This window comes from Elaeis guineensis, chromosome 5 (genome assembly GCF_000442705.2).
Source record: "Elaeis guineensis isolate ETL-2024a chromosome 5, EG11, whole genome shotgun sequence".
NCBI lineage: Eukaryota > Viridiplantae > Streptophyta > Magnoliopsida > Arecales > Arecaceae > Elaeis > Elaeis guineensis.
Window position 1 is genome coordinate 55,104,847 of NC_025997.2, and position 24,399 is coordinate 55,129,245.

At 44.0% G+C, this 24,399-nt stretch overlaps 1 protein-coding gene across 3 annotated transcripts in view; it reads left to right on the top strand.

Annotated features, from left to right (window-relative positions):
* The window catches only part of LOC105033126 (pentatricopeptide repeat-containing protein At3g59040), an 83,341-nt gene extending 59,363 nt beyond the window's left edge, over positions 1–23,978 (top strand). For 2 of the 3 annotated variants that reach the window (XM_010907793.4, XM_073257936.1), the window contains 2 exons: positions 22,957–23,055; positions 23,145–23,978. In XM_010907793.4, coding sequence (XP_010906095.1) covers positions 22,957–23,055; positions 23,145–23,712 — 667 coding nt within the window. In that variant the 3' untranslated portion in view covers positions 23,713–23,978. The remainder of the gene's footprint in view (positions 1–22,956; positions 23,056–23,144) is intronic. The other variant, XM_010907794.4, reaches the window with a different exon arrangement.
* The last annotated feature ends 421 nt before the right edge of the window (positions 23,979–24,399 follow it).

The following is a 24,399-nucleotide window of genomic DNA, read 5'->3' on the forward strand; positions in this document are numbered from 1 at the left end:
TGGTACTTTGTGTGGTTTATGCTAGCACTTCCATGATTGAAATATCACTGTATGTTGAAGCTTCCCGAGTGTTGTCACTTAATATGCCCAAAATGTTAGCAGGGGTTTTTAATTGCATTATTAGTGCAGCAGAGAAAAAAGGAGGCAGAGAATCTGTAGAGGATGTGGAGGCTCGCGATTCAAATATTCTTGCAATCAATTGGACTCATCATTGATTTAGGTTACCATGGAACAAGATTAGTTTAGCTTGAATATGGGAAATACTTGATTGAATAATATGTAATGGAGACTGGTTTGACAGATTTACAGATTGCTAAGTTTTGCATTTGTCTCAGGTGACTTCACTCCATCATCCCCTATTGCTAAGTGCTAACCACAATCAAATGCTCAGCTTTCCTTGGATTTGATAACTTTTTGATGGACTATCCAAAATCTTGGTATGTGGTGCAACAGGCATGGAGGTCCCAAGTCATTGATTTGCTAACGCATAATAAGGGGCAACCAAGAAGGCTTTATGCTGATGAAAAATAGAGAGACACTAGGCAATTCTAGACTTAAGAAATTGGAAGAAGATATTTCTTATCTTCAACAAATGAAAAATGATCTTGGTCATTTTGAGCCATTACAATTACATCATTTTCGATCTCTACTAATTGCATACAACAAGTTGCTCGTTCGACAAGAAACTTTCTAGAGGCAAAAGTCAAGAATCATTTGGTTGAAAGGAGGCAGCAGGAACGTGAAGTTGTTTCATATATCTACACTCATTCAGATGAAAACAAATATAAATCGAATAAAAAATGACAATGGGGCTATTTCTGATAATGATCAAGTTATAAGAGACAGCCTTTATAATTACTTCAAATTGAAATGGGCTCTTGAGCCACTACCTATTCCTACCAATCTCCCCATGGTTCCCGAGAGTAGTAACTGCTGCTGAGGGTGCCAATATTACTAAATCTGTAATAATGGAAGAGATTGAAGCTATTATTAGATCCTTACCTTTTGAAAAGTCGCTTGGCCGTGATGGCTTTCTTTCCATTCTCTTTAGACTATGCTGGCTTATTATGGAGGAGATGTGCAATGCAATTAAGCATTTCTTTAGAGCAAACAATATGCCTATATCTTGGAACCCACCTTCATAAAGTTGGTTCCATAGGTTTTGAAAACCTTAGAGGCCGGCTGATTCGGACTTGTAAGCTTATGTGATACTATCTAGAAAATAGTGGCAAAGATATTGGCAAAGCGGATGAATAAAACTATTCTTGGGTATCTAATCTCTCTAGAAAATGTGGCATTTGTGCTGGGGAGAAGTATCATAGATAATATTATGATGGCACAAAGAAGCTATTCAGTCTCTTCACCAAGGCTCGCTGTGCTGATACCAGAGCTTGGACTGGTCGGCCAATGGTACGGTTTGGTATGCCCCTGTGCCATTCCTTATCGGACCCAAATCAACAATAGAGAGGGTAGAGGGAGAACGGGAGAGGATAGAGTGAGGGGGGAAGGAAAAGAGAGGCAGAGGGTCTTTGGAGGCTGCCAGAAGGCAGTCGAATTTGTTGCACTGCTGCCAAGCTCAATGGAAGCTAGAGGAGGGCGAAGGGAGGGAAGGAGAGGGAGAGGGAGAGGCCTTCGAAGGCTATCAGAGGGCTAGCAAGGCTGCTGCACCACCGTTGAGGCTGTTGAAGGCCAAAGGAGGAGCTTTGCCTTTCTCCCGATTGAAAGGGGCTTTGGCCTTTGTTTTGTAATTTTTTTTGGATTTATAGGATGAACTTGGCAACTGAAAATTCAGAAAAATTGAAAAAAAATAGTGAATGTTGCGGACTTCACCCGATAAATCCAAAAAAAATTATGAAACAGGTTGCTGACTTCTTCCAGTAAATCCAAAAAAATTATGAAGCATGGGCCAAAGCTTTTGTTTCGATTAGAAGGCCCTCCAGCCTTCACCGGCCTCGGCAGCAACATGATGGCCTTGTCAAACCCCCGGAGGCATCCGGCTCCTTTCCTCCCTCCGCCCTCACCAAGCTTGGCAGTGGCACAGTGAGCTTAGCTGCTCTCTGATGGCCTACGGAGGCCTTCTCTCCCTCTCCCTCCCTCCCCCTTCTCTCTTCTACTCTTCACCCTCTTCCCCTCATTAGTTTGTTGTCTCGAACATTAGAACCATCCTGGTCAACTGCCAGCATGGTTTGGTGCGCCCTGAATCGGGTGGATCAGGGCAGTTCAGCGAACCATGCTCTTCACTCTGGTAAGGCGTCGGAAGGTCTAGTAGCTGTAAAATTGGATATTGGAAAAGGATTACGATAAAAATGAGCAGAATTATGTTTTCGTTGTATTGAACAACTTTGGCTTTCTAAAGAAGTTTGTTGGGTGATAGACTGCATCAAAGATCCTTGTTATGCCATTTTAGTTAATGGATCAACGTAGAATTTGTTTACATCCACAACTGCTCTCAGATAAGTTTGCCTATTATCCCTGTTATGTTTTTTATTCTTTGCTCTGATATGCTTTTATGGACTATGAAATAACATGTACAGATTGGTTTAATCTCAGGATAGCAATCTGTCCCAAATTCCTCCATCATTCATCACTTGTTTTTTGCAGACAATTGCCCGCTTGTAGCAAAAGCTATCAAAAGAGATTTGTATTGCATTAAAGGAAGTAATTGACTGCTGCTTTCAGCCTGAATGGACAGTGAAGCGTTGTAAATGATCAGTCTTTTTCAGTCCCACAATGTCTCCATGAAAACTAGAGCCATAAATGGCCTTGTATAGATAGTGGAGGTGGATTACTTGGGCTGATATCTGGGGGTGCCAGTATCTTACAGAAGAATCACAGGTATTGGTCTGCAGTTTATGAAAGATCTTTCAAATGGAAAGCTGGACACTTGGAAGGGATCATTGCTTTCATTGGCCGGGCAACTCACGTTGTTACATTCTGTTCTAACATCCGCTTCTGTTCATCTTCTTACACACTGTTAAATACCAAAAAGTTTTATCAGTTGGCTTGAGAAAACTATGAGAAGCTTTCTCTGGGTACATGATCCATCAAAAAGAGGAATGCATCTTCTATACTGGGACCAGGTTTGCTCTCCTAGGTTTGCTCTCCTAAGAACCAGATGGCCTCGGTATACCCGATCTCTATTTATTGCAAAATATGGTACTTAGTAAAGCAACTAGTGAAGTCAATATGGAGGGAAATCTTTGGTCAACATCATTCAAGAGTAATATCACTTTGATTGGGACTGGAGCACATATGAATCATGACAAGGTTGTTCTTGGATTTGGAAAGGTGTCTACCTTGTGTGTGTGGGGGGGGGGCGGGGATGATTTATTGTTAGATCATTTTCAATGGAATGTAGGAAGAGGGAACATAATTAAAGTTTACATCCACTATGTCCTATACTAAAATGGCTGCTTCTATTGATGTGGATCTAGTTGATCATGAACTGCTGGTCAACAGTCTTTTCCAGGGCGATGGTTGGATTATAGAGGAGATTCATCAGCAATTTCCAGATCATATGACTCCACAGATTCTCGCTATTCCTAGGATCAATGAGACATGGAGGGACAGTCTCTATTTGGGGTCAAATCTGAGGAAAATCCAGGTACTGGAAGTGTAAACTCAAAAATTAGAGCTATTGAGGTACAGAGGACGCTTCCTGGATTTGGGCAATCAAGATGCATCCTCGGATATCAATTTTCATTTGGAAATTATATTGGAGCTGTCTTCTTTGAATAGTTTACCAAGCATGAGACAATTAGGACAGCAAGGTTGTAGAAGGCGTCAAGCTGATGAATACTCCTTATTTTCTTGCTCTAGCATCGTGTCTTGTTGGATTTTATTCAGAAATTGAATCCTTAGGCAAATGATGTATAGAGAATCAACCATCATTTGGTTGACTTCAAGGGAACCAAAGTTGTGAAAAACATATATCTCTAGGTAGCTTCTTTCCTCTCTATACTTGAAGAGAGAGGTGGTAACATTTCTGGGTACAGGTGGCCACGTCTCTTTGTCATTATGTCAACATGAAGTGTCAAACTTTGTGTTTATTATGTACACTAGCCTATTACCAGTGCATGGCACCCCGTATCGGGCTTACTATATTGTAATGGTACCGAAGTGAGACTCGGTATGGGGGTTGAATTGAGACTCAATATGCTGAACCGACCATTGTATTGGTCATAATGATGCCATACCAGCATAGTACCGATATGGTTCCAATATCGAGATGGCGAACCTTCAATCAAAATTTCGGCTCTTGACATTTGAAACTAAGCATATATATTATCAAAATTCAGTCTCTTATTTTCTTTGGGAAAGATTGGGAATCATGAAATATTTGAGCAAAATGAAATGCCTAGCAATCAAATTATCCACTCTACCTACCTTTTAGATGATGAGTTTCTTAGGGTTCAATAGAGCAACACCTAGGGTTTTATCTCTCTTTTGACTACGCCCACATTAGATTCTCTCTCTTAACATCTAGTTCTCAGGAAACCCCTGTAGCTAGGATGATTGAAACTAAACTTTGACAGAGCTACCAGAAATGGAGGTGATTTTGGTGCTAGGTTTGGTCTCAACTCTCAAGGATGTGAAGGCATTGTCATTCTTGCTAGTGCTATCCCCCTAAAAATTCTAATGTTCCAACAATGGGGTTGGGGCCAACCTAGTAAGGGGTCAAACATGCTCAACTTGTTTGGAGAAAGAGCCTTGTGGATCAAATGTGATTTAGCAACGGTGATTACATGGCTAAGAACCTTGCCCACTCTATTGCTCACCCTTGTCTTAGAAACCTTTCGGATAATATTCAATCTTTTCCTACTATGAAGATCACCCGCACTTTCCCTAAAGGAAATCAGGTTTCTAATGCTCTTGTAGGTTTGACTTTCTTCCTTTCCTTTCCCATGGTCCATAATACTCTCTTTCATCCTTTGCATCTAAAAGTTATTGTTGATGCTAGGGGAGTTCTTAAAGACGTGAAAATGATTGTTTATTTCTGTACATTCAGCTACAGTCAGTTCTCTCCTCTTATAAGCAGAGAATATAACAAACTAGGAAATAATCTCCTACACTAATTATAGGATACTCCTAGAATATTACAGGATATTCCTAGAATACTTACAGAATATTCCTAATCTAGACAAAAAAAAAATAGTTCCTGTTGGTGCAGAATTCTGCCGAAGCCGGAGAAGCTGGAGCTGGGATGACTATGGCCACCGCCGGGACCTGCAAGGGAAGTCTAAACCGGAATTGGGGGTGTTCTGGCAAAACCCTCCGACGCTCAAGTCAGTACTCGGCTTCAACAGAAATGGAGTGCTCGAGTGGGAATTTTAGCAGAGTTTCGAGATAGAGTTTTGAGCTTAGAGAAGAACGTATCTGGGATCTCTTTTTATAGATGGAGAGTGCAACTAATTGACAGTGACGTCCGTAACTGCCTGGTAGTGGGCCGTTCGGGGCCATGCGGAGTTTGTTATGGGAGTAGTGGCGTCAGAGGATCGTTCAGGACCACGTGGAGTTTGTTACGGAGAGTGGTGTCCGTTGTCGTGACTTGTCAGAGAGTTCGGATCTGTCAGCTGAAGCTCGGTTGGGATGTCTGATGGAATAGAATGGCTCTCTGTTTCGTCGATCTAGGAGAAGCTCGGATGTTTTCGAGGTCGCTGACGAGTCTACTGTTGTCGGAGGCCTTGGGCGCTGAGGCCACAGGTGAGAACCATCTGCTGTAGAGACTCGGATGAAGACTTTCTGTTGGCGAAGTCCGATAGGAGTCCAATTGCTAGGGAAGTCCATCTGGGATTTGCCTGATGCGGAAGCTCGTCTGAAGATTATCCGTCGGAGGAGTCCGGTTTCATGAGGAATTTGGCGAAAGGTCGGCCGGTGGTGGACTTCGGATGGTGTTGGGGAGGCTCGTCTGTTGGAGGAATCTGAAGGATCCGGAGGCGATCGACCGTTGTAGAAATCCAGCTGCTGGAGCCCGTCCGTTGCAAAAGCTCGTCTGGAACCCATCCGCTGTGAAAGTTCGGACAGAGTTCGGTTCTTGCAGAAGCTCGTCCGGAACCCATCCGCTGTGGAAGTTCGGACGGAGTTTGGTTCTTGCAGGAGGCCGAAAGGAGGCCGCTTATTGTAGGAGCTCGGTCGAAGATCGGTTGTCGTGGGAGCTCAGAGTAATGACCTAGCCGGTGGATCCTGTCCTATGGTAGAAGCTCGTTTGGGATCCGGCTACGAAGAAGCTTGGCTGAAGTCTATCTGTAATAGAAGTTCGGAGAAAATTTGTTTACAGTAGAGGCCTGAATGAAATTTGCTTACGGTAGATATCTGGGGTAGACAGCCCACTGTAGGAATTCGGAGTAGACCGCTCGTAGTAGAAGTTCGGCTCTCGCAGGAGCTCGGTTGGAATTCAGAAGGCGGTCGACTACCGTAGAAACTTGGATGGAGTTTGGTTGCTGTAGGAATCTCGTTGTCGGAGGAGCTCGGATATTGACGAAGTCCGGAAGAAGTTCGGAGGGGATTCGGAGGATAGTTGATTACTGTAGAAGGTCGGCCGATAGTGAGGCCTAGAGAGCCTTTAGGGCGGCCCGATGAGTGAATGCAGAAGCTCATTGTCGGAGAAGTCCAGACGATCGAGGGGGTTCAGAGAGATGCCACGCAAGGTCAGAAGCTGGAAAAGTCCTGGAAGGGTCAGTCTTCTACAAACTTCGGTTGGGGGTATTTTATACCCAACACCAGTTCTCCTACTTCCGAGTTCGGATTCCGAATGAAGTACAGAGAAATTCTCGCAGTCGAAGTTGCCTCTCCTCGATTTTCGCACTCGGTGGTTGCTAGATATTTTGGCGTTCGGCACGTCGGTACTGGAGTCTTTTTCGGAAAAGATTTTTTTCCTTTGGAATTCCCGTCGGAGCGCTGCCCTAGGTACGGTGTAATAATGGTTTTACCAATTGTCGGCCACCTTCAGCCACTTGCCACGGTGAGTGGGCCACGCGGCGGTTATGGACTGGTCAGAGAGTCCTGCAGTCATTATTGCACCGGACCCCATCGCCTATTTAAACCCGCCTCCCCCCTTCGGGGATCTCACTTTGCACGGGAGTTTCTTCGATCTTTCCTTCCTGACCTTAGGCATTCGTCGAGTCGTCCTCATCTCTGTATCCCTGCATCCCTCAGACCAGCCTAGGTTAGCCCCAGAACTTTCTCTGCTTCCGCGGCCCCATTTATAGACTGTGCTGATCTTCGTTGCAGAGATGGGCGCAGACGTGGCTCAGATGTTAGCCCAGAGTCTGAAAGCCCACAAGCGGGAAGGCGCTGCAACTTCCGGGTCGACGAAGAAGGCGAGGGTAGAAGAGACAGATCTGGCCGTATTTCGCCTTGATCGCCCAGAGCCCGCGCTTATGGCACATCTTCGACCGCGAGTGCTTCCCGGTGTGCGTCATTGTGAGGGGAAACCTGACCTCAGGAAGAAGGTCATGCCCGCCGTCACTGTGAGGGGGAACCTGACCTCAGAAAAAAGGTCATGCCCGCCGTCATCGTGAGGCAGCGGAAACCATGGCGCGGAAAAGATGGCGTCTACATGTACTTTGAAGATAATGCTGGAGTAATTGCTGATCCGAAAGGGGGACTGGAAGAAGAAGCCAGGTACTTAAAGTAATCCTCGACGATGGCCGGAACCGAGAGTTCGAAGTCTGATGAAGCCGAGCTTCCTTAGAGCTTTTTTTTTTTTAGAGGCTTTGTAACGCGCACTTTGCCAATGAAATGAAAAGAGAATTTTTTGTTATCTTGTTCCTTCTTTTCTCTTTTTTTTTTGTTGGCCTTCAAGGCTTTGTAATGTATACTTCACCAATGAAATGAAAAGAAAATTTTCTATTACCTTGTCCATTTTGGTGTTAAGTGGTTGTTTACCGAGCTTCTCTTGTCTTCCGTCTTGTTCGATGCCGACGTTGTTTGTAGGTTCCTGGTCGTCGCTGTGTTGATTTGCCCTTTTTATTTATGATCGTAGGTCCTTTCGAGGCCATTTGAGTTCGATGCTTCCTCTCGGTGCTCGAGCTTGGGGGTCCGAACTTCTTGTTACCTTGAGGAAGTCGATTTTTCCATGGCCTGTGCTGAGTTCCCTCTTAACGACTGAGGGTTTTCGATAGGAGTATCTTTCTTCGTTGAAACGAGGTTCCTTATGTCTTTGATGTAGTTTGTTTTTCATTGATCACTGGTGTAGTTCGTCGCTTTCTTTTTTCGTCTTCCTTTTTTTTTTGTTCGAGTGAGGGTTTTCCCTCTGCTCTTAACGGGATCGTGAGAGCGTGGAGAAGCCGTTGAGGAGGCTTTCCTCCCCGTCCGGTCTTGATCGACTAGGTCTTTGCTTGTGTCAGGACAAGGTTCTCCTTTTACTACCGACAGTCAATTCCAGCTCATGTTAGGGGGCTGTGGGGGCACGTAAGGGCCGTTGTACGGGCCTCTCCCCTCATCCGGTTTCTAAATAACCGGGTCTTCTACTTTGCTCATGCTAGGACGAGGTTCTCCTCCTGTTCCTAACGAGGCTGTGGGGGCACATAAGGGCCGTTGTTAGGGCCTCTCCTCCCATCCGGTCTTTGAGAAATCGGATCTTCGATTTTGCTCATGTTAGGATGAGGTTCTCCTCCTGTTCCTAACAAGGCTGTGGGGGCACATAAGGGCCGTTGCTAGGGCCTCTCCCCCCATCCGGTCTTTAAGAAATCGGACCTTCGATTTTGCTCATGTTAGGATGAGGTTCTCCTTCTGTTCCTAACAAGGCTGTGGGGGCACATAAGGGCCGTTGCTAGGACCTCTCTCCCCATTCGGTCTTTAAGAAATCGAGCCTTCGATTTTGCTCATGTTAGTACGAGGTTCTCCTCCTGTTCCTAACAAGACTGTGGGGGCACATAAGGGCCATTGCTAAGGCCTCTCCCCTCATCCGGTCTTTAAGAAATCGGGCCTTCGATTTTGCTCATGTTAGGACGAGGTTCTCCTCCTGTTCCTAACAAGGCTGTGGGGGCACATAAGGGCCGTTGCTAGGGCCTCTCTCCCCATCCGGTCTTTAAGAAACTGGGTCTTTGATTTTGCTCATGTTAGGACGAGGTTCTCCTCATGTTCCTAACATGCTTAATTTCGATTATATGAGGGAGTTACTTCCTGTCGTTATAAACTCGTGCTAAAAGAAAAATATGCAAATATGAAATTTTTATTTAAGGCGAAGCTATTGATAATACATTCGCAGATTTTCTGAGTTCCATGGTCGCGGAAGCTCTGCTCCTCCGAGCTCTTTTAGATAGTATGTTCCGGACCGGACTACCTTCTTGACTTCATACGGGCCTTCCCAGTTTGGGATGAGTTTTCTTTGATTCTGAGGTTGTGAGACAGCGGCTCGCCATAGTACCAAGTCCCCCGCTCTGAAGGCTTTGCTTTTGACCCGGGAGTTGTAGTAGCGGGCTACTTTCTGTTTGTAAGCCGCTATCCGAACTTGAGCTGTCTTCCGCTTTTCTTCTAACAGGTCGAGGTTGGCCTTGAGATCCTGTGGGTTGTGCTGTTCGTCGAATGCCACGACTCGTGCTGACGGAAGTTTGAGTTCTATTGGGATCACGACCTCTGTCCCGAAGGCTAAGGCAAAGGGGGTCTCCCCCGTGGGCAATCTCTGAGTAGTTCGGTATGTCCATAACACATGATAAAGCTCGTCTGTCCAAGTTTTCTTTGTCTTTTCAAGTCTCGCCTTGATGCCTTGCAACAGAGTCCTGTTAGTCACCTCGGTCTCGCCATTTGCCTGCGGATGGGCCACCGAAGTGAAGTTGTGGGAGATATTTAGGTTCTCACAAAATTCGACAAACTTTGCTCCGGCAAATTGCCGCCCGTTATCAGTAATGAAGGTTTTGGGTAAGCCGAACCTACAGACAATCGACTTCCAAATGAAGTCCTGCACTTTGGCTTCTGTGATTTTTGCCAAAGGTTCAGCTTCGATCCATTTGGTGAAATAGTCTATTGCCACCAGGAAGAACTTCCGCTGCTCTGATGCCATGGGAAAAGGTCCGAGGATATCCATCCCCCATTGCGCGAACGGCCATGGGGCACTCAATGGTGTAAGTTCGGAGGCAGGTTGCCTTTGTATATTTGCATATCTCTGACATCGGTCACATCTGATATATTCGATGGAGTCGTGGTACATGATAGGCCAGTAATAATCTTGTCGAAGCAGCTTGTGGGATAAAGATCTGGCCCCCAGGTGACTTCCACAGACTCCTTCATGTACCTCCCTTAAGGTGAAGTCGGCTTCAGAAGGTCGGAGATATTTTAGGAGGGGCAAGGAGTACGACCTCTTGTATAGCCTACCTTCGTAAAGGATATATCGGGAGGTCTGGTTCCTAAGCTTCCGAGCTTCTTTTGCATCAGGAGGAAGAACTCCGTCCTTGAGGTATGCAACCAGTGGGTCGATCCAACTGGGTTCATGGCTGATCTCCATCACAAACTGTGATTCTTCCGTGCTTGGGCACTTCAGAACTTCGAAGAAGACTTCTTTAGGCAGTTCGGCCGGAGCCAGTGTAGCCAATTTGGAGAGAAGGTCGGCCCTGGTATTTTCTGCTCTTGGGATCTGCCTGATGTCGAAGCTGCAGAAGGTAGGGATGATCTCCTTTACCTTTTCTAGATACTTGGCCATACTGTCCTCCCGAGCTTCATAATTTCCGCTGACCTGCCCCACCACTAGTTGAGAGACTGGACGTTTGAAGCCGATCTACTTTTAATTCTTTGACGACCTTTAGTCCAGCAATCAAAGCTTCATATTCTGCTCTGTTATTTGTCGCAGGGAACTCGAAGCGCAGCACATACTCTGCGATAATTCCATCTGGGTTAATCAAGATCAAGCCCGCGCCTGCTCCTGACATGTTGGAGAAACCGTCCACGTAGAGAGCCCAAAAACCATCAGGGAGATTAGCTCTTTCTTCAGGGAAGTTTGGCCGGAGCCCTGGGTTATCGACTTCATCTCGTCCAAGTTCGGCCTCCTCCGGGATAGTGCATTCCACCACGAAGTCTGCTAATATCTGGGCTTTGATCGCTGGCCGAGCTCGATAGTCGATATCGAACTCCGTGAGCTCGACCGTCCATTTCGCAATTCTCCTAGAGGCATCCGCTCGATGCAGAACCGCCTTGATCGGCTGGTCGGTGAGCAGTGTTATGGTGTGTCCTTGAAAGTAAGGTCAGAGCCTTCGAGCTACAATCAACAAGGCGTAAGTTAGTTTCTCTAACTTAGTATACCTGGTTTTGGCGTCTCTCAATACTCGGCTTATGTAGTAGATCGGTTGTTGAATTTTTGCTTCTTCCTTAATCAGAACTGTAGCGAGGGCCACAGGGGAGACCGCCAGGTACAGGAACAACTCTCCAGGCTTGGGCTTTGCCAATAGTGGAGATGAGCCGAGGTAGTTCTTCAGTTCTTCGAACGCCTGCTGACATCCAATGGTTCAACAGAAATTCTTCGGCTGCTTGAGGGTCTGAAAGAAAGGTAGGCACCGCTCGACCGATCTCGAGACGAAGCGATTTAGAGCCGCTACTCTCCCAGTAAGGTGCTGAACTTCCTTTATTGACCTCGGGGCGGTCATCTCCTGGATGGCGCGAATCTTTTCCGGATTTGCCTCGATCCCGCGCCCTGATACCATAAAGTCCAGGAATTTTTCTGAGGTTACTCCAAAAGTGCATTTGGCTGGGTTCAGCTTCATCTTATATTTTTGAAGGGCGCTGAAGGTCTCCTCAAGGTTGGTGACGTGGTTCGTCGAGGATTTGCTTTTTATGAGCATGTCGTCCACGTAGACCTCCATGTTGCGGTCGATCTGCTCTTTGAAGATCTTGTTCACCAACCGCTGATATGTCGCCCTGCATTTTTGAGGCCAAAAGGCATGACCCTGTAACAATAAAGGCCACGGTTAGTAATAAAAGTGATTTTTTCTTCGTCCTCTGGCGCCATCCTGATCTGGTTGTAGCCGGAGAACGCATCTATGAAAGTGAGAAGCTCGTAGCCCGAAGTTGCATCCACTAACTGATCGATTCTGGACAAAGGGTAACTGTCCTTCGGACAGGCTTTATTCAGCTTTTTGAAGTCTATACACATCCTCTATTTACCGTTCGCCTTCTTAACCAGGACCACATTGGAAACCCAGCTCGGATAGTTGACCTCTCTGATGAACCCGGCTTTCAGGAGTTTATCAACTTCTTCGGCTATTGCCACTTGTCTTTCCGGTGCATGACTTCGAATTTTTTCCTTCGTCGGTCGGTGTATGGGATCAACAGTCAGACGGTGTTCCATGACTTCGGCATCTATCCCTGGCATGTCCGCCGGAACCCAGGCAAAAACATCCGCATTCGTTTGTAGGAAATTGATAAGCTGTGTCCGCACCTCTTTCCCCAAGTTGGAGCCGATCTTCACTATGTGCTCTTCATTCCCATCATTCAGAGGAATTGAGACAAGATCTTCCATTGGCTCACCCCGTTCTTCAGTCAGGTCGTCGCGGGTATCCAATCCATCAATTGGATAGGGGTCAGGCTGACCATTTCTTTGTAGGGCTATATTATAGCAATATCTTGTCAGGGCTTGATCTCCTCTGACTTCTCCGACCCTCTGGCTAGTAGAAAATTTTAATTTCAGATGGTAGGTCGATACTACAGCTCGGAGGGCGCTGAGGCTAGGTCGGCCGAGGATTGTATTGTAGGCAGATGGCGCCCTCATCACCAGAAAATCCACTAGCGCTCTAGATGATTGCTTTGGATACGGACCTGCAATTACAGTCAAAGTTATTACTCCCTCCACTGGCACAGCATTGCCAGTAAACCCTATTAATGGGGAGCTAATCGGCCCTAGCCGACCATCAGGGATGGACATTTTTTAGAATGCATCGTAAAACAAAATATCGGCCGAGCTTCCACTGTCAACAAGAATGCGGCGTACATCATAATCAACAATAATTAAAGAAACTACAACTGCATCATTATGGGAGAATTGGATCTCCCGGGCATCTTCTTCAGTAAAGGTTATAGGTCCTTCAGTTCTTTGCTGCTTGAGCGGTCCGGTCGATCCACTGGCCGCTCCCCTCCGGGGCCCTCCAGAGATGGTGTTGACGATCCCGATTGGAGGTCGATCTCCAGGCTGATCTTCTTTTCTTGGCGGCTCCGATCGTGGCAGGGCCCTCGGCCGATCCTCCCTACCTTCAGGCCGGCGTCGGATGAATCTATCGACCGCCGTTGCCGGAGGAGCATGGGAAGCTGGAGGCGAGGCCGGAGCCTGAGATCTGGCCGCGGAGGTCGTGGATCGCCTGGTGGATGCCTTTCGGGGAGGCATCAAGTGGAGATCTAGTAGAAAGAGAAGAGGATGTCGGAGAAGATGATCGGAGGCAATCCCGTTGAGCACTCCTTTAAGAACAAGGGTACTGCGAAGACACAGATCCTTTCTCTAGGGCCAATTCTATTGGTGCAGAATTCCGCCGAAGCCGGAGAAGCTGGAGCTGGGATGACCACGATCGCCGTCGGGACCTGCAAGGAAAGTCTAAACCAGAGTTGGGGGTGCTCCGGCAAGACCCTCCGACGCTCAAGTCAGTACTCTGCTTCAACAGAAATGGAGTGCTCGAGTGAGAATTTTAGCAGAGTTTCGAGATAGAGTTTTGAGCTTAGAGAAGAACGTATCTGGGATTCCTTTTTATAGACGGAGAGTGCAACTAATTGACAGCGACGTCCGTAACTGTCTGATAGTGGGCCGTTCGGGGCCACGCGGAGTTTGTTACGGAGAGTAGTGGCGTCAGAGGGCCGTTCAGGACCACGTGGAGTTTGTTACGGAGAGTGGTGTCCGTTGTCGTGACTTGCTAGAGAGTTCGGATCTATCAGCTGAAGCTCGACTGGGATGTCTGATGGAACGGAATGGTTCTTTATTTTGTCGATCTAGGAGAAGCTCGGATGTTTTCGAGGTCGCTGACGAGTCTACTGTTGTCGGAGGCCTTGGGCGCTGAGGCCACAGGTGAGAACCATCTGCTGTAGAGACTCGGATGAAGATTTTCTGTTGGCGAAGTCCGATAGGAGTCCAATTGCTAGGGAAGTCTATCTGGGATTTGCCTGATGCGGAAGCTCGTCTGAAGATTATCTGCCGGAGGAGTCCGGTTTCATGAGGAATCTGGCGGAAGGTCGGCCGGTGGTGGACTTCAGATGGCGTTGGGGAGGCTCGTCTGTTGGAGGAATCTGAAGGATCCGAAGGCGATCGGCCGTTGTAGAAATCTAGCTGCTGGAGTCCATCCGTTGCAAAAGCTTGTCTGGAATCCATCCGCTGTGGAAGTTCGGACGGAGTCCGGTTCTTGCAGGAGGCCGAAAGGAGGCCGCTTATTGTAGGAGCTCGGTCGAAGATTGGTTGTCGTGGGAGCTCGGAGTAATGACCTAGCCGGTGGATCCTGCCCCATGATAGAAGCTCGTCTGGGATCCGGCTACGAAGAAGCTCGGTAGAAGTCTACCTGTAATAGAAGTTCGGAGAAAATTTATTTACAGTAGAGGCTCGAATGGAATTTGCTTACGATAGATATCTGGGGTAGACAACCCACTGTAGGAATTCGAAGTAGACTGCTCGTAGTAGAAGTTTGGCTCTCGCAGGAGCTCGGTTGGAATTCAGAAGGCGGTCGACCACCATAGAAACCTGGATGGAGTCTGGTTGCTGTAGGAATCTCGTTGTCGGAGGAGCTCGGATATTGACGAAGTCCGGAAGAAGTTCGGAGGCGATTCGGAGGATAGTTGATTACTGTAGAAGGTCGGCCGATAGTGAGGCCTAGAGTGCCTTTTGGGCGGTCCGGTGAGTGAATGCAGAAGCTCATTGTCGGAGAAGTCTAGACGGTCGAGGGGGTTCAGAGAGACGCCACGCAAGGTCGGAAGCTGGAAAAGTCCTGGAAGGGTCAGTCTTCTACAAACTTCGGTTGGAGGTATTTTATACCCAACAGTTCTTTTACAGAAAAAAAGGATTCCAATGATTGTGTGATCTGGTCTCTTTTTCCACACACCCTCAAGCTGGCTTGAAGATATCTTTCATGGCAAGCTTGCTTACCAGATCCTCGAACTGTTTCTTATACAACCCCTTTGTGAGAATATCAGCAATTTGATTAATTGTTGGAATGTATGGCATGCAAATTATTTCATTGTTAAGCTTCTCCTTGATGAAATGTTTGTCCACTTCTACATGCTTTGTTCTATCATGGAGGACCAGGTTGTGAGCAATGGAGATGGCAGCTTTGTTGTCACAGTAGACTTTTATCAGTGAGGAGATAAAAAAATTTAATTCTTCAAGTAATCTTTTTATCCATATCACCTCACAAATTCCATGGGCTACTGAATGGAACTCAGCTTCAGCACTACTTCTGGCTACCACATTGCTTCGTCAGGTAACAAGATTACCTCCCACAAAAGTACAATAGTCGAAAGTTGATCTTCTATCAGTTACACTTCCTGCCCAATCTGTGTCGATGTAAGCTTCTATTTGCAAATGTCCTTTGTTTTGAAATAGCAATCCCTTTCTAGGTGTCTCCTTTAGGTATTTTAAGATTATGTAGGCATCCTCAAAGTGTTTTGATCCTGGTGAATGTATAAACTGGCTTACCACACTCACTGCAAAAGCTATATCAGGACGAGTATGTAATAAATAGATGAGTTTACCCACAAGTCTTTGGTACTTTTCTCTATCTACCACCTTGGTTTCTGCAGGCTGCAACTTTAAGTTGGGCTCTATTGGAGTTTTGGTTGTCTTGCATCCGAGCATTCCAGTTTCATTAAGTCTAAGACATACTTTCGTTGGTTGACGAAGATATCCTATTTGGATCTTGCAAATTTCATGCCAAGAAAGTACTTTAGAGCCCCTAAGTCTTTGATTTCAAACTCTTGTGCAAGTTTTCTCTTAAGTTCTACAATTTCGGCACTATCATCACCGGTCGTTATTATATCGTCTACATACAATCAAAATAGTTAGTTTACCGGTTTTCGAGTGCTTGAAGAGTAGTGTATGGTCAGCTTGACTCTAAATATAACTGTAGCTTTTTACTGCCTTTTCAAACTTCTCAAACTACGCTCTAAATGACTGTTTGAGTTCATACAAAGATTTTTTCAGTCTACATATCTTGTTGGTCCCCAAGTCCTCAAAATCGGATGGTAGATCCATAAACACTTCTTCCTCCAAGTCTCCATTTAGGAAGGCATTTTTTACATCAAGTTGGTATAGATGTCAATTGGAGTTTATCGCCAGAGAAAGAACTCGGGTTGAGTTTATTTTTGCTACTGGGGTGAAGGTCTCCTGATAATGAATATCATAAGTTTGAGTGAATCCCTTGGCAATGAGTCTGGCCTTGTACCTTTCAATGCTTCCATTTGCTTTGCACTTTACAGTAAAGATCCACTTGCATCCTACCGTTGTCTTGCCTCTTGGTAGTTCTACAATCTTCTAAATCTCATTCTTTTCAAGAGCATTCATCTCCTCCTTCACTGCTAATTTTCAATCCGGATCACCTAGGGCATCTTGAATAGATCTTGGTACATGCAGGTTAGAAATATTTGAAATAAATGCTTTATGGTTATTGGATAATTTTTGATAAGACAAATACTTGGCAATAGGATGATTGGTATAGGATCTTGTTCCTTTATCAAGAGCAATTGGAATATCAAGGTCAGACAACTCAAGAGTAGATTTAGAATTACCTTTAGTGAAGGGATCATCATTCATAGGAGGACCATCATTCAGAGGTGCTGACTGACCAGTTACAGGAGATATATTTGGATCAATAGTACTTCTCTAAGTTTCTCATCTAGTATAAATCTCAAGCTCAGGTTTTGGATTACTCGGATTCATGTGTAGTAATTCTCTCCCTGTTTCAGATTCTATCGTGCCCGGCACCTGTGGACTAAACAAATCCTTTTCTTCATTATTTAGATCAGTTATTTCTTTGGTTTGTTTATCAAAGTGAATTGGAGTTTCAATGAAATTTGGTAGTGGTTCAAAAATTTTTCAAAAATTATCTTCTTCAATATTCCCCCCTAAAGATGATTTTTATTGAAATAGAGTTGTTTTTCCATAAAAGACACGTCCATGCTTACATAAGTCTTCTTTGTTAGTGGACTAAAACACTTATACCCTTTTTTATTTGGAGCATATCCAATGAAAACACATTTTTCAGCCTTGGGATCCAATTTGGATCGAAAAAATTATGGAATATGAACAAAACAAATGCATCCGAATATTTTTAAAGGCAACTCAGAGTCCAACCGAAAGTTCGGAAAAGATGTCTTTAAAGTACGTAAAAGGGTTTTAAATTTCAAAACACGAGTTGGCATTCTGTTGATCAAGTAGGAGGCAGTTAAAATAGCATCTCCCCAGAAGTATTTAGGAATATTCATAGAAAACATGAGGGCCCGAGCAACTTCAAGTAAGTTTTTATTTTTTCTTTCAGCAATATCATTTTGTTGGGGAGTGTCATGACATGTTGATTGATGTAGAATGCCTTTATCTCTTAAAAATTCTCCTAAACACATTAAAATACTCAGTTCTGTTGTTTGATCGAAGAATGCAAATTTTTGAATTAAACTGGGTTTCGATCATATAATAGAACTCTTTGAAAATCTTTCCACTTCAGATTTTTTGCTTAGTAAGTAAATCCAACACAACCTAGTGTGATCATCAATAAAAGTTATGAACTACCTTTTTTCAGATAAAGTGGTAACCTTTGGCGGTCCCCAAACATCACTATGAATTAAGTAAAATGGTTTGGAAGGATTATAAGGTTTTGAAACAAATTTAACATGATGATCTTTAGATAAATGGCAACTTTCACATTGAAACATAGAATAATCCACTCCTTTAAACAATTCAGGAAATAAGCATCTTAAATAAGGAAAACTAGGATGGCCGAGTCTAAGGTGCCATTGCATTATTTGTTCAGAAATAGAAATTGAATAAGTACTATTCAGCCCTTGAGCTTTTTTATTATCGAGAAAATCCCCATTGAAGTAATAAAGCCCATTTATCTCTCTAGCACTGCCAATCATCTTCCTCGAAATCCGATCCTGAAATGTACAATGGGAGCCACAGAAGGTAACACAATAATTAGGGTCCTTCAAAAATTTATTGACAAATAATAGGTTGCAAGCAAGTTTAGGGTCATGAAGTACTAATTTAAGGCTAATATTTTCAGATATTTTGATTAGGCCCTTGCCTGTAATAGATGAAAGGCTACCATCTGTTATTCGTACTTTTCATTATCAGAACAAGGAATATATGAAAAAAATAGATTAGACAAATTGGTTATATGATCAGAAGCCCCTGAATCAATGATCCATGGAGTGGAATTCAAAGTACTAGAAAGGACTAAGAAATTTCTGCCTAAATGGGCCAAAGAACAATTAGATGTACCAGATGATGATGGATTAGCCTTTAGCAGTTTTAGAAGTTGATCAATCTGCTCTTTGTTGAATGGACTCAAGTCAGCTACAGTGGCAGTGGTTTGTGATCGTTTAGATTTTGGTTTCCAATTGACTGGTTTTCCATGAAGCAGCCAGCAAGTTTTTCAAGTATGACATGGTCTGTTACAGTAATCACACCATACCCGAGGCTTCTCATTGTGCTTGTGCTGATCAGGGACACTCCATCCACTAGCATTGACTTCAGCAGCAACCAGCGCGGAGTTCTCAATCAGACCACTCGTGCCATATTCTTTCTCCCGATTATTACTGATCTGCGGCTTTCCTTCCGACAAACCTCCGAAAAAACTTCATTGAGGGAAGGCAGAGGATTTCGTCCAATAATCTTTTCTCAAACCTCATCAAATTCGACATTGAGACCAGTAAGAAATTTGAAGATTCGATTAGCCTCCATAATTTTCTAATTGTGTTTGCAATCGTCAGGAGACTTCCACTCGTAATCATTGAACAGATCCAGATCTTGCCATATTCATTTCAGAGAATGGAAGTATTTGGTGACAGTGTCACTTCCTTGTCGGATTTTTCCAAGTTTCAGAATAAGTTCATATATTTGAGATTGATTACCCAAATCAGAATACATTTGGGTAACATTATCCCACAGTTCCTTAGCATTCTGATAACACATGTAATTGGAACTAATATCCTCGTCCATAAAATTCATAAGCCAAGTCATTACCATTGAGTTTTCAGCATCCCAGGTTGGGTAGGTCGGATTTGCACTGTCCGGAGCCGGTGTATCTCTTGTCAAGTAGCTGATTTTGCCTCTTTCTTTTACGTACATACGTATTGATTGAGACCAGCATAAGAAGTTATCACCATTGAGTCGAATGGTGGTAATTTGGACTGGATGAGATTCAGCAGTAGAAAGGACCCGTGGAGCATGGTTCACAGTAGTAGGACCTAGGTTGGTAACGGCAGCAGGGCTTGGGTTAGTGGACGGAGTTGATTAGGAGATGTCAGATATGGTGAAGAAAAAATGGGACAGCAGCAGCGTATGGGCAGTGGTGGCGTATGGGTGGCGGCTGCGCTAGGGCGGCCATAAGAGCAGAATAATGCCTTTTTGATAACAAACTGCATTTTAGCCATTGGACAGGAGTGTAGCTAAGGTTCGTCATATCGGTCAGTACTATACCATATCAGGCATATTGTACCATACTGGTACCGAACTGGTATGCATACTTGTATTGTATCAATACTTGAAATGCCTCATTGTCTTGTACCATATCGCGTACCAATACTGTAATAGGATGGTACTGATATGGGGTCCGGTATCGAGATAGTGAATCTATCGAACTTAAGTTGGCAGAAGGATTGAATCCCGAAACATGCTTTCACTGCTTAGAAGCTAGCATACTGTACCTTATTTGTACCGAACTAGTATGCAGTCTTGTGCCATACTGATATTTGATATATCTCGTCATCTTGTATGCTAATACATACTGACACTGTAATAGAATGGTATCGGTATGGGGCTTGGTACCAAGTCAGTGAACCTTGAGTGTAGTTTTTAGTAGCTTGAACATCTGTCACAACTCGCAATGATATCTTTTGCCTATGATCTACTAAATGTTGCATTTGAAGTTCTGCTTTTTAGCCTAATGGCTTTGTATTTTCACTTCAGTCTCTCAGATACATTCATGTATTTCATGAACTATTACATTACCATCTGCATTGCAAGGAAATCATTAAGTTACCATGGAATTTAAGGAGACTTGCTTTTACATTGTTTTTCTGCCCTTGATGGCTTATTCTTGTGGTATTTGTGGGTAATCTCCTCGTTGCTACACTCATCACTCTTAAGTGGTGTGAGCTAGAGAAAGGTCTTGATGCCAGAAGCTTATATCATTTATGGTACTACGCCACTACTTAATACTAAATTTTGAATCTCTTTCAAATCTTTAAACAGGAATGAAAAGGATAAAGCTTTCACTCTCACTATTGCTTCTTTGCTTCATTTCTTGTCATGAATGGGCAGAACAGTGCTGTTTTAGCTTGTCAAAATTCTTCATTTCATTATTCCTGAGATTAGATCTCTCTGGTACCAAATTGATCTAATGTAACAGAGAGAATGAAGCATAGAAGGATAATTAGATAAAGAAGCTAAAAAAAAAAATAATGAAAGGATGGAAGATTACTAACTGAAATTTATTTTATTGTAGTAAATGATTGAATCTCTTACAAAAATATCTTCCCTCTGTATGGAGATCTTTTATTTACTGGACAAGGATAGGGTGGTCAACTGAAATGATATTAGTCCAAACAAAGGCTCTAACTTGCAAAGAACCGTTATTATAGCAAAGAAATGTAAGAAATAAGAAAAGGCTAAAAGAGCAATAGCTCAAATTTACTTCATGGTAATAAATGAGTGAATTGCTTATAAGAATCCTTTTAGTCATAGAACTCTATTGCCAGACAACGATAGGGTGACCAAGCAAGGTAATTTTAGTCTAAACCATGAAATTTTGTACTGGATCGAACCGTCCGGTACAACCTATATTGTACCATACTGATAGCGTATCGGTATGCCGAACTATCACGTACTGACATAGGCATACCTAAGGTTCACGGACTTGATACAGGAGCTTGTGTCAGTTGGTTGGCGGTATGGATCGGTACGGATCCGTATTGGACTGGATTGGCACGAATCGACATAGCGGAGAGGCGAACCGGGAGGAGGAAAAGAGGGGAGGGGGAGGGAAGAGGAGGGAGAAGGGGGGAGGCAGTGGCTGGAGGAGACACCGGTAGTGGCCATAGGCGGGCTGTCGGCACGCTCGGAGGGCTGCAAAGGCCTCTGCTTCATCCGCCACTCAGCCGAGAGAGAGAGATCGAGAGAGGGGGAAGGGAAAGAAAAGGAGGGAGGGGGAGCCGTCGGAGAGGCCATTGGTTGAATGCTGGATGGTGCAATCGCGGCCTCCGGTGCTGTGAGTGTGAAATAGGGGCGATCGCTCCTGTTTCACAGGGTTTTTTTTTTTATAAATCCTGATTCATCTTCATGTTTGAGGAGTCGATAAGCTAATTCCTGTAGATGTCTATTTGCCGGGCTGTCCACCTAAACCAGAAGCAGTTATAGATGCTATAATGAAACTTTGTAAGAAGATATCTTGAGAAATCTTTGAAGACAGAACTATGTCTCAACAGAAAAATTGATGTTTTTTTATCAATCATAAGTTTTATGTTCGATGCAGTACTCATACTAGAAATTACGATCAAGGAATGCTCTATCAATCACCATCTACTTCAGAGATGCCTTCTAAAATATTTTTCAAATCCAGAAGTTCAATATCTTCTCACGAATTAGTGAATCAAGTAGGGTTCTTTTTTGCAGAATAAGAAACAGCGGGTCAATCTTTGAAAATTTCATTGTAAATATAGTAAATGTGAAAAAAAAAGCCGACGTGTGAATAGGGCGGTCGCCCTTGTTCCGTGGCTGTGGCTCCGCCCATGCGGTTTTCGTTGTCTGGTGGTCATGGCGGCCACCCGATAAACTCCAGCAGCCCCTCCACTAGTTGCACCTCCCTTTGGTACGTCGGCGACACCGAGTCGTGAAGGCCTCAGCGGGCCACCGTCGGCCTCCGCGGTATCATGCTGTATCTCCCTTCCCTCTCTTTTCTTTTTTTCTTTCTTTCCCTCTCCCTCCGGTGTACCATTTTCTTTGGCCGAACCATCCCGATTCCCCATTGGTCCGGCTCGGTACGGATGTACTGGCCAGTATGGAATTCCATGGGCGTACCTTATCGTGTATCAATACTACAATTGGATTTTACTGATACAGGGTCCAATACTGAGACAGCGAATCTTGGTTTACACAGAGTATGATAATTTTAGTTTCAAAATTTAGATCAAAAGATACCCCAAAGGCCCAAACTATTCTTAGGAGATAATCCTCATTATTCTAGGACGACTACAAGTCAATCTATGGTTAGACAGGGCTTTTAGAGCTTCTTCCTAGTAGCCAAAATAGTAACCAAACATTTGCTATGATAATTCCAAAGAGCTACCAGGACCAAAGATCAAACAGGAGCCCACAGAAGAGAAACAATTGTAATAATTTCTTGTTTGGCAGTCTGGATCTCCCATGCGGTGGACAGTATTAAGCCATCAAAGCCTACTCAGGAACCAATGCAGGAAGACTCCAGAAATAGATTTTTAGGGCAGTGCTTCAGTTTTATTTCTTACTTAATGGAACTGTAAATACCTTTTTTTGTGGGGGTTAGGGTGGTTTGGGGGGGGGGGGGTTTGGTTTGGTTAAGCAAAACGTTTGTTTGACTTCAAGGGAACAAAGTTGTGGAAAACATATACCTCTGGATAGCTTCTTTCCTCCCTATCCTTGAGGGAGAGGTGGTAACATTTCTGGGTACAACTGGCCATGTCTCTCTGTCATTATGCCAACATGAAGTGTCAAACTTTGTGTTTATTATGCACATTGGTCTATTGTATTCTTCATTATAGTCATTTGCAAATACTACTACAACCTGTAGATTTGACATTGTTGATTTATCTCAGACCGACACGCAAAGCTTATAATATTTTGCTCGATGCCTTTGCAATATCTGGAATGCTTGGGGAAGCTCGGACTGTGTTCAAGAGTATGAGAAGGGACAAGTATAATCTTTTTTGCTGTCCATCTAAATTTATGCCTGTAAATAGTTACCAAGGTTGTCATAAAATATATGTTGCCTTTCCTTTCACAGGTGTCAACCTGACCTATGCTCTTATGCAACGATGGTATCTGCTTATGTCAATGCATCTGATATGGATGGTGCAGAGAAATTCTTCCGGCGCCTGAAGGAAGATGGTCTGAAACCTAATGCTGTTGTCTATGGAACACTGATGAAAGGGTACGCAAAATTGAATAATCTCGAGAAAGTAATGCGGGTTTATGAGAGAATGCGGATGCAAGGTGTTGAGGCCAACCAAACCATCTATACGACCATCATGGATGCCTATGGTAAGAACTCGGATTTTGGAAGTGCTGTTATTTGGTTTAAAGAGATGGGCGCTCGTGGATTTCCACCTGATCGGAAGGCAAAGAATATTCTTCTGTCTCTGGCTAAGACGCCTGAGGAACAGAAAGAAGCTAATGAGCTGGTAGGTAATGCTGTTGGTAGTCTCCCAGACACCCCTGAACCAAAGGCCAGTGACTTTGCTGAGTCTGACAGTGAAATTGAGGACGATGATGAGTTGTCTGGATCAGAACCACAATCTTTTGAAACAAAACTAGCCGCTGGTGAACCTACAGAACTAAATTCCAGCATTTAAAGTGACTTTGATCCTAATGATGAGGAAGTAGAAGATCATATTCTAAGTTTGGTTCTTTTGAAGGCAAACAGGAACTGGCACTTGCCAGTCAGTTGCTAGATTCGTAAGGTACATTGACAAGTTCGAACGTGTGCCATATTAAATTTTCATTATTTTTTCCTTTGTTAATGTTATCAAACCATTTCAACATATATTTCTTCTACCACAAACTTGTATTAGAGCTTGCAGGGGTTCTGATAATGCAAGCTAAAACTTTGAATGCTGCAGGCTTTTTTGATTTCTAAATGCTTTAATTCAATTTCTAAACAAATCATTTTTATATGCAATAAATGGAACTATGGTTTTATATAAGCCCCATCATGATCATGGTCTCATTCTTTTATTTCTATTTTATTTTTTTCTTTGGGTATGGTAAGCACTACCAGAAGCATGACGGTTCCTTGCACTCATGAACAGAACCTGTGGCATCTGCTGCAGCCAAAATGCATACCGCCAGGAAATGCTGCTGTCTATATAATAGCTTGCTGATTGAATTGGATGCCCCGTTATTTGCAACCACAGCAAATTTGAGTCCAGATGGTCGGATCCTTTAATTAACGTAAGCAAGGAAGCCGGGATACAAAACTGCTGTTAATCTAAGCCATGATTGTCGAGGAATTCCCCTTGAGCAATATAGAACTAGCATGG